This window comes from Tauraco erythrolophus, chromosome Z, assembly GCF_009769465.1.
Source record: "Tauraco erythrolophus isolate bTauEry1 chromosome Z, bTauEry1.pri, whole genome shotgun sequence".
NCBI lineage: Eukaryota > Metazoa > Chordata > Aves > Musophagiformes > Musophagidae > Tauraco > Tauraco erythrolophus.
In genome coordinates this window covers 78,190,661-78,205,561 of record NC_141496.1, presented here as the reverse complement: position 1 = coordinate 78,205,561, position 14,901 = coordinate 78,190,661, and the positions used below count along the sequence as shown (strand labels likewise).

The 14,901-nt window shown below is 43.4% G+C and overlaps 1 protein-coding gene across 1 annotated transcript; it reads right to left on the bottom strand.

Moving 5' to 3' along the window:
- Positions 1-7,109: 7,109 nt before the first annotated feature.
- On the bottom strand, positions 7,110-13,909 carry ISCA1 (iron-sulfur cluster assembly 1). Its single transcript, XM_086629563.1, has 4 exons — positions 13,828-13,909; positions 12,212-12,265; positions 10,369-10,474; positions 7,110-7,534 (listed from the first exon to the last, which is right to left on the bottom strand). Exons 1-4 carry the CDS (start codon positions 13,906-13,908, stop codon positions 7,386-7,388), a joined length of 390 nt encoding a protein of 129 aa, XP_086485689.1. The 5' UTR covers position 13,909; the 3' UTR covers positions 7,110-7,385.
- Between the last annotated feature and the right edge of the window lie 992 nt (positions 13,910-14,901).

Sequence of the window (14,901 nt, the reverse complement as noted above, 5' to 3'; positions counted from 1 at the left end):
TTCATCAAGACTTGCCAGTGTTTGTTTGGTTGAATTTCAGTTCGTAGCTCAAATAGTAAAGGCAGAAATTCAGAAGATGTATCTCAAGGAGAAGCAATATGATTTCTCTTCTCAGCAAGTTTCCAAACAGCAGTTTTATATTATCATCTTTTATACCCAAGTATTGGATTTTCTGTTTATTTATTTTGGGAGAGTGCTCTTGAGATATTCACTAGAAATAAACATTGACTATACACTTCAGCTAGCTCTCATTTGCAAACAGGAGGACGGTGCTCTGCAAACCTCTTGTGAAAATGGAGCTTGACAGGAGGGACCGGTTCCCATTCCATACCATCCATGTGCATCATAAGATCCCACAACATTATGTTCATTAGCACCTTGCCTTTTCTCCTTATTTGAATACTTGCTTGCATTTAAGATTTTATGTGAAACAAGCACAAGGAAGGAAATAATGTAATTAAGAGCAAAGCAATCTAATTTAAACACAGTTTTGCCACACTCCATAAACTATTTAGTATTTAATCAAAAGGACTACTGTGATTAGGAATGAGAGGTCTACATGAATGACTCACTATGAACAAATTAAAGATTAAAACACATGGTCGAAAAAGGAAGTGGCTGGCTGCAAATCCTCTGTATGAAATTAATTCTGCTACTCAGGTTATTTCAAATTTTTGGAGGCTGTGTCCATTTCATCAGCTATTAAGGGGAACTTGCTCCTGCTGTCTGGACTTAGCTTCAGTAAGCTAGAAAAGGTATTTTTCATTAAAATCATATGCAATGAAATCATTATGCGATCAGTAAAAAAACCCAGGTAAGTAAGGTGTCGGGGATGAGAGCATTTCTGTTGTGAACGAAGACTATATGATTTCATGAGATTCTTTGTCCCCATGGACTGTACCATCCCAGTAAGGAACTTCTGGTACCTAGAGGTTAAAGCTAACTGTCAGAAACAAATCTGCAATAATTCAGAGCTGGACACAACATTACTGGGGTACATTTGCACGCTACTAGCAAGGAAAGGAATGGTGAAAAAAAAAATGATTCAACAGCCAGAGCTGGTCAGAAAGCTGTGTTCTGCGCCTCTGCTTCTCTTTTCATCAGGAGCTCTGAAGATGGAGCACCTCTGCTCTGAAGACAGGCTGAGAGAGTTTGGGTTGTTCAGCCTGGAGAAGAGAAGGCTCCGTGAAGACATTCTAACAGCCTTCCAGTACCTACAGGGGGCCTATGAGAAAGCTGGAGAGGGACTTTTTACAAGGGCATGTAGTGATGGAACAAGGGGCAATAGCTTTGAACTGAAAGAGGGCAGAGTTAGATTAGAGATAAGGAAGAAATTTTTTACAGTAAGAGTGGTGAAACATTGGAACAGGTTGCCCAGAGAAGCTGTGGATGCCACATCCCCGGAGGTATTCAAGGCCAGGTTGGATGGGGCTTTGAGCATCCTGTTCTAGTGGAAGGTGTCCCTTCCTGTTTTGGGGGGCTGGTGGTGGTGGTGGAACTAGATGATTTTTAAGGTCCTTTCCAATCAAAACCATTCTACAACTCCATGATAAGTGATTTGGCATTTTTGTAAAAAGCACAGAACAGAATACAAGAAGGGCAAACAGCACAGCTGAACAATAGTTTTCATCAGTACAAGCAAAAGTACGCTGATATTCAGGAAATAAAATAGGAAACTTGGAAGACCTGTGTCAGGAAAGAGGTGATTCACCTTCAGAAATGCATGGACTGGAAACCTGCTGCCACCCAGTGTCAGTAGATATCTGTTCCCATGAATCAGCCTTTCAAGTCTGGTCTAGGAAAGACCTTGCTTAAATTCAGCTGTAAATCTTCCCTTGCTGTATCTCTTTTTAAGAAAAATGCCAGATATTGCATAGCAAAATTGCTATTCAAATGCTTCTCAAACCCAAGCGCAAGTGGAATTGCGTTCAGTTCTTGCGGTTTTGCTCACCATGTTGAAGTAGCGTATCTCAGATACGTTAAAAGCGGCAGTAAAGAACAAATCGCAGAATCATATCCACAACTCCTCTGGCCAAACAGTTCCAGTGCCTAACCACCCTCACAGTGAAGAATTCCTTCCTTATATCTAATCTAACTCTACCCTCTTCCAGTTTAAAGCCATTGTCCCTTGTCCATTCACTACATGCCCTTGTAAAAAAATCCCTCTCCAGCTTTCCTGTAGGCCCACTTTAGGTACTGGAAGGCTGCTAGAAGGTCTCCCCAGAGCCTTCTCTTCTCCAGGCTGAACAACTCCAATTCTCTCAGCCTGTCTTCATAGGAGAGGTGCTCCAGCCCTCGGATCATCTTTGCGGCCCTCCTCTCCTCCTCTGGACCTGCTCCAGCAGCTCCATGTCCTCATGTTGGAGACCCCAGAGCTAAATGCAATACTCCAGATAGGGTCTCAGGAGAGCAGAGTAGAAGGGTGGAATCTCCTTCCTCGACCTGCTGGCCATGCTTCTTTGGATGCAGCCCAGGACACGGTTGGCTTTCTGGGCTACAGGTGCACATTGCCGGCTCATGCTGAGCTTCTCATCAACCAACACCTCCAAGTCCTTTTCCTCAGGGCTGCTCTCAATCCATTCTCTGCCCAGCCTGTACTTGTGCTTGGGATTGCCCCAACCCATGTGCAGGACCTTGTACTTGGCCTTGTTGAACTTCACGAGGTTTGCTCAGGCCCTCCTCTCAAGGTGCCTCTGTCCTTTCTCTCCAGTATGCCCACCACACCACACAGCTTGGTGTTGTTGGCAAACATGATGAGGGTGCACTACACAGTCTGTGTCGCTGAGAAAGATGTTAACCAGCTCTGGCCCCAGTACTGACCCCTGAGGGACACCACTCATCACTGGTCTCCACTTGGACATCAAGCTGTGGACCACAACTCTTTGACTGTGACCATCCAGCCAATTCCTTATCCACCAAGTGGTCCATCTGTCAAATCCCAATCAGGCCAAACTACTCACTCTCTAGCACTTTATAGACAAGAAATCTGTACTAGTCATGACAAAAAGTAATGTTTCATGTACGTTTTTGAGAGTTCTTTTGAGATGAACAGAGATGATCATTCTGCCATGTTAGAAAACTATGGAATTCTTCTGTCAAAAGAAACTGCAAAATTTTAGCATCATAAAAATCTTATCTTATAAACAGCCAGGCAGTGTAAGCACAATAGTGGTACGGTTGGAGAATTTTTCCACTAGCGAAAGTGCTGATGTAAATAAATGAGAATATTAATTACAATAAAAAAACCCAAACAATAGAAGCAACCTATTGCAGACACAATTTAACTCAAAAAATAAATAATTTCCTCAACATTAAATTTCACAATCTCATTATCTGCATTTTATTTTTATTTTGGAGTTCAAATTAATTTTGTCCCATCATCTGTTGTCAGGATGACTTGCATATTTAGTTGTCCAATGTTTTCCTAAAGTTGTTCTTCTTGAGCCATTCAAAGACAGCTATGAAGAGGGGTGGGTCAGGAATACTGACTTGCTAGTGTAAGCAAATAGTTTTTCAGAAGTTCTTACAGAACTCCAGCAGAAAGGTAACTGTTTATTTCCAGGTTCCTGACCGTATGAAGGATTTGGTTCTCCCTTTACAGCATCATGAATATGCAACTGTACCAATACTCTCCAGCATTTTTCCAAAATTTATTATTCAGCCCCTATCATTCAGAATCTTCACATAACACAAAAAAGGAACTTGGAGGAGGAAAGACTGTATCTACAAGAAAACCTAAAACCTGTCATAAACATAATACAGTATAGTGTATTAGTGCCACTACAGAATACTGAAGCGGGATGGCCAGGAATGCTCATTGACTCTCACCCTCAAATTGCCTAGCCAATCAAAAATCTTTTATGTCCACAGTTACTTTGATGAAAATCATTATCCTGCACTAAAATATAATGACTTTTTGGCATGTAGAAGCGTCATGGTTTAGTCCAGCTGGCAACTAAACCCCAGGCAGCCACTCGCTCACAGTCCCCCACCCCCTGGGGAATGGGGAAGAGAATTAAAAGGAAAAAGAGAAGGCGACTCATGGATTGAGACAAGAACAACTTAATAATAAGATAAACTTAAAAGTAATAGTGGTAAAATACTACTACTACATGAAAAAAATTATATGATAATAACATTTACAAGCAAGCGATGCACAATGTAATTGCTTACCACCCGGTGACCAGCACCTGTCCCATCCCGACAAACGATCCCAAAACAGGTAAATTCTGACACCGCAATCCCAGATGAGTGAGAGGCCCAAAGTGAGGGTGAGAGAGAACTCTGAGAGACTAAGTCTTAGAGAGTCCTCAGAAGAGCCTCCCAAACTTCCCTGCTCAACCCTCATCTATATACTGGGCATGATATGGAATACTCTCATTAGAGAATTTGGCCATCAATCCTAAGTCTTAAGTCCAAATCATAGGGAACCCTTTGTCTTCGCCATGCTCCCCCCAGCCTGTTGCGCTCCTGCACACTGGCAAAAACATGGGAAGCTGAAAGGTCCTTGATGTCTCAGCACCAACTATAAACATCAGTGTGCTACCAACATCCTTAACAAATCCTATATTAAATCCAAACCTAGAAGAGCTCTAACTCTGTCCCAGCTGCAATCAGGACCAGAAGCCTTCAAAACAAGGATTTGTCAGTTACAATTTTTACCTTATGAACAGGACGTCATGAATAGAAGTCTATGCATTAACAGCCCACCCTTCTGGTATGTATAAATACCCTTCTGTACACAGTTAATTAATTTTTTTGCCACGTTTCTATGCTATTCCAATGCTGTTAATATTTGGAAATGTTTAATATTTCTGAGAAATATTAACTTAGGTAACAGTAATGTTGTATCTATTTTGTATTCCCAGCATACAAACCTATTCTCCCCCTCCAGTGCTTGTTTATTATTGCAAACAGACTCATTCAAGATAGGAATATTTCATGTTTACCGACAGGCAATATTTATTATGATAACTGAGAACTCTACACACTCTACAGTATTGCACAAAATTATAATGGACCAATCAACAGAGCCAGGTTCCTACGCAAACGTAAACAGCACTTTAACAGAAGCTTAACATGTTGTGCGTCAGGTGTCCGAGTAAAGTGACAATTTAGAGGATTTCATGGGAGCCTGAAAGTGCACACTTTCATTCAAGGCATATAGACAAAACACATGAAAAGGATTGCTATACATGCCAGAGGTCTAAAAAAAACCCCAAACAAATCCCCAGCCACTCCAAAACAAATCAGAACAAGTTAAATGAGTAAGTTGACTCTTAGCAACCACCAGTGTCACCAAATTCGAAGTCTCATCCTCTAGCTATAAGCAGAGAAACGCAATCTAAAGAAATGCCCTTAACTTGGAGTTTTAGACATATTAATGCAGCTATATCATATTAACTGCATTTTTTGTTGTTGTTGCTTGGCAAGACCGAAAGAATTACGGCACTATAAATGCACCTAATCAGTGTATTACCAGTAATTCCTGAATTACTATATAAATTGCGTACAACAGTTGACTGTTGAAGGAAATAGTGTTTTTACATCAAAAGGTGATACAGTATACAACCAAAATTCAAGTATTTATTATCAAACTATAGGTGTAAAAATTCTGACCTTCTGTTCCTGTGCACTACATAAAACAGATCAAGAATTATTTTTTCATTTTTATTCTTCCCTCTACAAATGGCTTGGGAAAAGGTGAGGAGGGAAGAATAAAAACTTGGCTGCAACCCTATGTCTTCAGCACACTACTGTTCCAAAGTTGTTTACAGGCATGTGGGTAACAACTACTATACATATCAACGTGACCTCCAGATTTTCAACACGCAGCCTTAATGCTCTCAGGTCACTCCCATCTCAACACCTTCCTGTCCTTCACTGCAAGATCCCAGTCCCTGTTCTCCCCTACTTTTTTATTTGCACTCATTTCACCAGCTGTTCCAATCAGTTGCCCAGGCAGACACATTCTCTTCTACACAAGTCAGCAGCTTAGCTGCACAATGTCATCTCTGGACAATCAGGGAAACATGGAGATAAAAGGATGGAACAGCATTCTCCCATACCAGATTTTGGGAAGGCCTGGAGAGACATTTACTCTTCTGCCTGAGCACCAGTGGAAGAACTGCTGAAGACTCCGTAAGCTTGAAAACACTGGTTTACAAAACCAAAATTCTGATTAGGAGAAAGCAAGTTAAATTCCAAAGAAAAAACAGCCTTCTATAAACATAATATTGTAATTACTGTCCAGAATCATTTAACACAACTATGAAATACTAGGGTTTTTTAAATTATAAATGCTTTTTCTCCTGTTAAAAAGTTAACCTCAAGACAGGAGTTAAACAGAAGTTATCATAAGCTTTGGTGAAACACTTGAGTTACCTACAGAGCTACAAAACAGATTTCAAGCTGTAACAAAATCAGTAGCAGACCTAACTAAAAAAAAAAAAAAAAGTCATGAAAAGTCTAAGATTATTTCTCTCTCAAAAAAAGCGTTCACAGCTTTTGGTGCACAGACAGAACACTTTGTGAACATGTGGAACCAGAATCTAGAGGCAGCTTTACCAACTTTGCAATTTAAGTCAAGGTAAGCCACAGAAATGTGAGAAATGAAGCCTGTGTGTATCCTGCTTTAGTACTCCAGTGCCCGAATATGTATCATGTTCTTGAAAATGACTTGCCAAGTACAGCAGACTGTACCTTCAACAAAGAAAGAAACAGAACTAAAATTGGGTTAGCCCATTTTGAACTATTTCTACAAGAAGTGCTACAGTAACCTACCACTATATTAATACATGAACTTCTTTTTGGACCTACCCTGATTTATGGGAAAATAAACCACAAGAAAAACCCATACATATAAAGATGAAAGCACCCGAAAACTACAGAAACAAAGCAAGCATCTACATAATCACAGTGAACTCTGAAGCTGAGGACTGCGTGCCTGTGTACAGAAATCCTTATAACCAAACACATACAAATGGCTGGTTCGGTTGTTTTTTTAACTTCCCCCAAATCAAAGCAGAACCTGTAGGCAACGCATTCTTTCAAACAGATTTGGATGGGGAAGTGTCAGTAGAGTGGACAAAGAAAATGACAAAGGAAAATAACAGTGGGATTTTATTTCCTTGGCGTGTGAAAGTACAGAGATGTTACTACAGCACTTGCTGTTCTTACCTTTCCAATCCCAACTCATCACAAATTACAGCGTAACTACATTAATGGTGGAGTTTAACACGCAATTTACAATTTTGAAATTATTTTTCTTAATGGTAACCACACTTTACGCAGCCTACAAACCTGAAGAAAACGCATTTTGCCTCCAAAAGCCATAACAATAAGTGTTTTCGGGTGTTCACAGTCAAAGAAGCAGTCCTGAGATTTCAGATGTTAAAGCTTTCTCCACATCCACATGTTCCTTTGATGTTTGGATTATTGAAGACAAATTCACTGGACAGTTTGTCTTCTACATAGTCCATTTCAGTTCCTAGAAGGGTCAGCTGTGCCTTCTTCTCAATAAACACTCTAACCCCTTGAAGATGACAAAGAAAAAAAATTACATACAGTAAAAATCACCATTCACTTCAAAATTCTCTTTCAACCAGTGATAAAAAAAGGAAGCTAAACATGAAGACTCCCAGAACAATTTGGTTTCCCTGGCCTAACATGGGCACTCCTATCGCTGTTTTTGCTCTACCTATAAAACCTTAGCAACAGCCTAGCACTGTTACTTATGCATGCAAATGAACGTACATATTTTTTGGGGGGGTGAGGATTTAAAAACATGATACTCAGGGAAACAAAACGTAGAACCTGAGAACAAATCTCAGCTTCAACACTCAATTCCCATGCGTTACAGTCAGTAACTTATTTCCTACCATTCTTAAAGTCTGTGCATCCAACAAGATGCCCCAAAACCTTGAAAACCATACATTCCTCTCTCAAAATGACTATTTTTTGCTCTGCCAAAACTATTAGGTCTATGTTAACTATCAGCAATACTGAATCCCTTAATAAGGCAAATGTGTGAACCTTCAATGGCATCACAACCTTTAAGAATTTAGTAGGATTAGTAGGCCATCTTAGGAACTAGAAAGAGCTCCTACACAAAGTACTTTTCTGGAAAGTTACTGAACTTTAAAACTGAAAATCTGACATAAAGGTGCGAGTGGACTACTTTAGCTGTCCACAGATTAGGAAATAATAAAAATAAAAATGTAAAATTGTACCAGTAAACAGCAACAAGAACTTATTAAGGTATATGAGAGATTGCTGGAAAGCTGTTTGATCATAGCAGACATTGAGACAAAACGTGTTACACAAGTCAAGTCTGTGGGCAACTGAATTGAATCTACACATTTTTGGGGCCAATTTGGACAGTAACTGACAGTGAAGGTTAAACCTAAATAAACAGTTTATGGACCCAATTCTCTGAAGTAGTCACTTGCTACCTAAAAGCCAGAAAATCTGTGCTGGGATCCAAAGCCACCAGCTCACTGAGCACAGAGCGATACAGAAGTCAGAGCCTTCACTGGAAATCTGTCTAGAAGCAACCGAATAAAAACCAGAAAGCACACAGGCACACCTGAAGCACTGTCTGGCTTTGGACCTTAAGGTCTCTGACCTGACTGAGGGAAACTGCTTTTATTTTCCTTAAGATTCAAATCAGGAAATGCCCTCTGAAAAACATGTTTCCAGGCCTCTAAATCTAGAGCAGCTCTGAGTCAAGCAGAAGAGGTAACTCCAGAAGCCAGGTGAATTTGTAATCAAGATGCACCTGCAGGATTAGATGGCACATACTCTGGCTCCCTTTATTCATCTGCTGAAGTTCCAACTAATTGTACATTTAAGAGAATAAAGTTTATGAGTGGTCACAGGTATTCTGAAGACAGATGTCAAGATGGGCTCTGCCTAGCAGCATAGCTTCTATAAGAAAATAATTGTGGTATCTCGCTTAGACTCAAATCTTACTTTACCATCAATTACAAGTCATATTCCTGAACGTAATGTAAATGAGTTCAGTAATGTGTAAAAACATGCAAAATCACTCCTACAAAAGGAATTTTAGGAATTTTCAGAAAAAGAACAGAAATCAAAATAAACATTATTTACACTTCTGTAAAAATACATATTTGACAAAAAGACCACTGACAGAATTTTTTATAAAATTGGAAAAACTTATAGAACTGTGCTAATTTTAACTGGGATAGGGTCAGTTTTCTAGCCAGTATGGAGCTGTGTTTTGGATTTGTGCTGGAAACAGTGTTGATAATACAGGGATGTTTCAGTCACTGCTGAGCAGTGCTTATGCAGAGTCAAGGCCTTTTCTGCTTCTCACCCCACCCCACCAGCCAGTAGGCTGGGGGTGCACAAGGAGTGGGGAGAGGACACAGCTGGGACAGCTGACCCCAACTGACCAAAGGGATATTCCATACCATATGACATCATGCTCAGCAATAAAAGCTGGGGGAAGAAGGAGGAAGGGGAGGACGTTTGGAGAGATGGCATTTGCCTTCCCAAGTAACCGTCACGGGTGATGGAGCCCTGCTTTCCTGGAGATGGCTGAACACCTGCCTGCCAATGAGAAGTGCTGAATGAATTCCTTGGTTTGTTTTGCTTGCACAGGAGGCTTTTGCTTTACCTATTAAACTGCTTTATCTCAACTCACAAGTTTTCTCACTTTTACCCTTTGGATTCTGCCCACTATTCCACAGTGGGAGAGTGAGTGAGGAGCTGTGTGGTGCTTAGCTGCTGACTGAGGTTAAACCACAACAAGAACTTTAGCAACACACCTATCACGGGATGCTCAATGAAATTATCAGGCAGAAAGCTTAAATACCAGCATATGAAAACAATTTTTAAAATACTCTTAAATGAAAACCATAGAACCCCTTGTTACAAAGTAATGTAAAGGTCAGAAGCATAAAAGAGTAAAAAAAAAAAAATCACTAATCAATGGAGAATAAAACTAGTTAGAGGAGATAAAGGGGAAAATCCCTTGCAAATACACTCTTTACTTTGCCAAGCCTTGGTTTAGGTATGCTGATAAAGTATTCCTTTATATATGCATTGTTCTGTATTACTCTCTAAATACCTGCTATTAGCCACCTCCAAAGACATGAACGATGACGAGACTACTCTAGTGGAGTAGTGTTGAATGTAGAGACTGCAAAGCTGCAGATCTCAACTAACTGGTTACTTCAACACAGAAACTAAGGTGACAACGATTCTCCTAACAGAACAGTAGGACCTCTTCCTGTAACTCGTTACTTCACGTAAATTCTAACCTGTTCCTTAGCAAACCTGTAATACATTATTCTTCACCACCACCACCACAGAAGTTTTCTCTGCTGCATCAGAACTCACCATCTTGAACTACTTCTTCATCGGAGTCTCCTTTTGATTTTGTATATTCTAACGTGTAAGAAAGTCCATTGCATCCTCTTGTACGAACACCTACTTTCACGCCTACCTGAAAAAACCCAAACAAATCCAACACCACATTAATGATTTTTTTAAAACCTGGAACACCAAGATAAAAAATATGCAGAACAACGAAATGCTGACATTTATTATTTTCCACTGCCTCAAAGCAGAAATGAACTGGCTTAATGGATTAAGAGGTAACATTTTTTCCCTTTAACAAAACTGACTGCCAAGGTAAAGGCAAACATCAGGTGTTTGCTACTGTGGATCAAGCTCTGAAGTATGTTAAAGTTTTGAAGTAGTAAACTCTTGGTACTCCTGTAGGTGTCCGGTCTCACAAAGACAGTCAAATTTCAAAGAAGGGTATTTTTGTGACTTCAAATTAAAGTTTACTCAGATGCTAATCCAGGCGCTATGTAAAGATTATTGACAGTAACATAATTATGAAGCTGTGAGGCCAAGACAAGGGCAGTTACTAGATTTTCACAAAACTCTTGTAATGATGCCATCAGAGAACTTACTTCAAACCAAAGTTTCGAAAAACGTACTTTGATTTCTCTGTAACCTCTATTGCCAGTCTCACTTAAAAAGCAATCCCCTCCTTAAATCGAGTATGTTTTTTCTCTTATTGTTTCAACCAACCTTAAAAGCCAACCTAGTCAGTAGGTTTGTAACATTCACAGTACCCAGCAAGTCTGACAATAACAGCATCTGTGTAAGTAAAGGACTGAGAAAAGGTTTTACAGAAACAGAAAACTGTTTGTGCACAACAGTCTTTCTAAAGTATCTGTACCACTTTCCAGGCACCAATGTTTCATAACAGAAGAGGCAAATTACATTGTCTATCTTTGTAATCAATGTTATTAAAAAAACGTACCAGAACGTACCACTTGTCATCAAGTGTGATCTCAGACAAACAGCATTTGATCTCTTCAGACTAAATACCTTTCTTTACAAGAACTACTAAAAATAATGGGCTGGAAAACGCAAACACCATTTATAGCAAGGGGATGACTGACCAGCTGAGCTGTAGGCTTAGAGCTTCCTTAGGATGGTTTAAAACATTAGAATAAAGAGTCTAGTTACTTGCAGATGTGCAGGAAGCGAAAGAAACAATAGGTATTGTATGAAAGTTACAAGTGAAAACATTACTCCTGAAAGAATACCTACTGTAAAGAAGAAAATCTAATGCTTCTTTTTATAATAATTAGAAAGCAAGACTCTGATTGAGCTTGTCATCTCTTCTTCTTGGGGAAGAACACACAGTTATTTGGAGAAATGCTGATTACTTTAAAGAAAACGTTTTCTGGCAAACTTACAAAGATTTAGATGCTTTCCAATGGGTATGAATCTATACTTTTATTATTATATACTTCACAATGAGAATTCCTGCAAGAACTTAATTAATAATGTGTTAGTATCAAGAGCTGAAGCTCTCTTTCCCTACCAGCAGTCACCACTATGCCATACTAAAAGGCTTCATTAAAATGCAGCTCAGAAATATTTTGAAGCTTAAATTTTTTCAACTTGATCTAACCCAAAAGTAACTGTAGAGTGAAACGTCACCAGAGTCTGGTATTTCCTGTATTTCACTTTATAAAGAAACAGAGCTTGATCTATCAAACAAGCTTATGCTTTCCTCTCCAAACAAATAAGATACCAACGCCTCCAGTAAATGCTTCAGTGTTTATTTCAAACTTCCAAGCTAACCACAAATGCTTTGCGAATATGAGCTGTGTTAAAACCTTAGCACAAGCTACAGGGTGGCCCTGTTTATACTTACATGCTCAGGTTTATCTTTAAGAAGCTGTTTTATCTTCTGAACAGCTGATGGGGTCTGAAAAACAAAAAGTACATCCACCGGTTTGAAAGAGGTGTTTTTGGTTTATTTGCAGTGAGTGCTTGCACTTATTAAAGCGTGCAATGTACTCAGTTGTACTATAAAAGACTTCTATTGCAACTCTGTGCACTGCGATTTTCTTAGTTTACATTTGTCTCCTATCTATGAAGCCCACCCCCAGCATCAGCCACCCGTCAGTAGTGACTAGCCTGTGTTCTGCTTGGAACCGATGTCTGACCTGAAGATACACACTCTGCTGTAAAACGGATTGCTGAATCTAACCCACGCAGAACACAACCCCTCTTCGCTCCCTTCCTCACCCACACTGCTGGCAAACAGACAGTTCAAGAACTGCAGCAGTTAGGGTGCTTTGTTGTTCCCTCCCCCTCCCCAAAATCACTACCACAATTCGACTCAGTAGTGCTGCTGTCGTGAAACTTCTGTCACGCACATATAACAGAAAAAAAATCGATCAGGTACAGAAGTGCTGATGGCCTGCTTCTCTCTTCCCACTGAGCTAGAGCGGAACTGTGACCTTACAGCAGATAAATTCACCGTTCGTGAAGATCTAGTCGCCGCAGAAATGCAAGAACACAAAGAAACAGAAAGTTTCCACTGCATGCTTACAAGTTTCTAAGACCACGCAAAAACGAAAAGCATTAGTGACGCGAAGCTCTTACCTGGAGCAGACTGGAACGCGCGACGCAAACTGCAACCGCGTCTACAGCAAAAGCCTTTTTCTAACTAGAGCTGCGAACCTTCGTTTGTTACAGAATCGCTGCTGAATTACCTGCTCTGACAGACGACCGAGCTGCACGCACTGGACCTGCCCCCGCCACCGCAGGGCACTGACCGCGCTTTCCTCCGCAGCGACCCCCTCCACACTGCGCTAGCAGCAAACGCGCCTCCTCAACCAAGCAAGCCTCCCTGGAAGCAACCTACTCGTCTGCTTCTGTAGATAATGTATTGCCACTATTGTGGGGTTGGTTGGTTTTGCTTTTTTTTTTTTTTTTTTTTTTAACAAACGCAATTATTCGAGTGACTGCGCAAAAAGGCCCCCGCACGAAGGGACGGCACTGACGTTCCCCCTCTCCCGCCGCCCGCCCGCGCAGGGAGCGGTGGGCCTCAGCGGGATTCTCTAGGAACAACAGCTCCCCCCAGGAAGCTTCCGACGGGAAGACCCCGCACCCTGCCCGCAGCCCTTTCCTGCCGAGCCGAGCCCCGCCGCAGCACGCAGCTGGCAACCTCCGCGGCTGAACGGCGCCGGCCCTCGGGCGCGACACCGCCCCGGCAGCGCCCGCCGCCCCCGGCCCGGCCCGACGCGGTGCTGCCCTGCCCCGCCCCGCCCCGCTCCGCCGGCTGCCCGCTGCCACACGCGGGGCAGCCCGTCCCCGGCGCGGCGCGGCCCGCCCCGCTGTCACCGGCGGCCCGGCGGCCGCGGCGCACCCCCCGCGGCGGGGCGGACGGGCGGGCCCGGCCCGTGGCGCAGCTCTCGCACCGCCCAGGAGGCACCGGCCGCGGCCGTGCCGAGCGCTTCCCTCCCGCTGCCCGGCACTGACCAGCGTGAGGGCGGCGCGCGTGGCCTGGATCTTCCGCTTGCTGACGGCGCGCACCGTGGCCCGCACCACGGACGAGGCCATCGCCCCCCACCGCCCCGCCCTCTGCCCTCGGCCATGGGCGCTGAAGGCGTCACAGCCGTGACGCCACGGCGCACCGCACGCTTCCGGCGCCCGCCCCTATTGGGCAGCGGCCTGTGATGGGCAGGCGGCTGCGGTTCCGCCCCCTGCCACCGCCCCGGGGCGGGGGAGGTGCGCGGGCGGCGGCGGAGGGGCGGGAGCTCGGCGCCCGCTGCGGGTCGGGGGGGCCTCCCGGCTGCGCGCAGAGATAAGCGGCAGAGTTGGCCAGGGCAGCTGCGGCAGGAGGCCCTGCCCTTCGGGCCCCGGCGGCTGCCCGGGGAGGGGGCAGGGAAGCGGCTGTCCCTGGGGGCCCCGTGGGTACGAGATGTACACGCGGTGAACACGAACGTCTACTGACAAGCGCTGTCATGGCGAGCTCGCTGTGTATGCTCTCTTACCGCCCAGCTTCCTCCCCGCCCCTCCGGGATGGCGCCCGACAGCGGCCGGGTGAGGGGGTGCAGCGGCCGCAGCCCTTCCCGGTGCCCGCACGACGCACAGTCGCCGCGAGAAGACGGCTCGGGAACTGCCGGGAGAACTGCGCTGCGGTTCCCGAACTGCGGGTGGCAGCCCGAGGAGATGGGCTGGGGCGACCGCCGGGTACTCGTGAGGGGCCCTGACAGCCTCGGCACGGGAGGGCTGATCCCGTTACTTCAAATGGAATGGTGGCTATGCCAGCAGGAAAACGAGCACCCGTTTTTCATTTCCTCTGGCGGGAGCCTTAAATACGCTAGATAACGCGTCAAACCTGGATTTATTTGTATCTGCAAAGCACAAGCAGCACGCCCGCATCTCATGGCCACACCTGCTTTCAGTGCCTGGTTCTGGCCTTAGCCATTTTGAAGACCTTGTCAGTAAATGTGCTTTTTGACATACGTAATTATGCCACTGATCGTTGCCTAATAAGTACTTTTTATTAAAGTACTCCGTTAATTTTACTTTAAATCCACTTCAGTACTT

Bases quoted from the DNA above. Each gene is read 5' to 3' on its own strand.
- ISCA1 (XM_086629563.1), bottom strand. From the start codon at position 13,908: ATGGCCTCGTCCGTGGTGCGGGCCACGGTGCGCGCCGTCAGCAAGCGG. The intron at 12,266-13,827 runs GTCAGTGCCGGG...TTTGTTTTTCAG, and splicing joins CGCGCGCCGCCCTCACGCTG to ACCCCATCAGCTGTTCAGAA. The intron at 10,475-12,211 runs GTAAGTATAAAC...GGGTTTTTTCAG, and splicing joins TTAAAGATAAACCTGAGCAT to GTAGGCGTGAAAGTAGGTGT.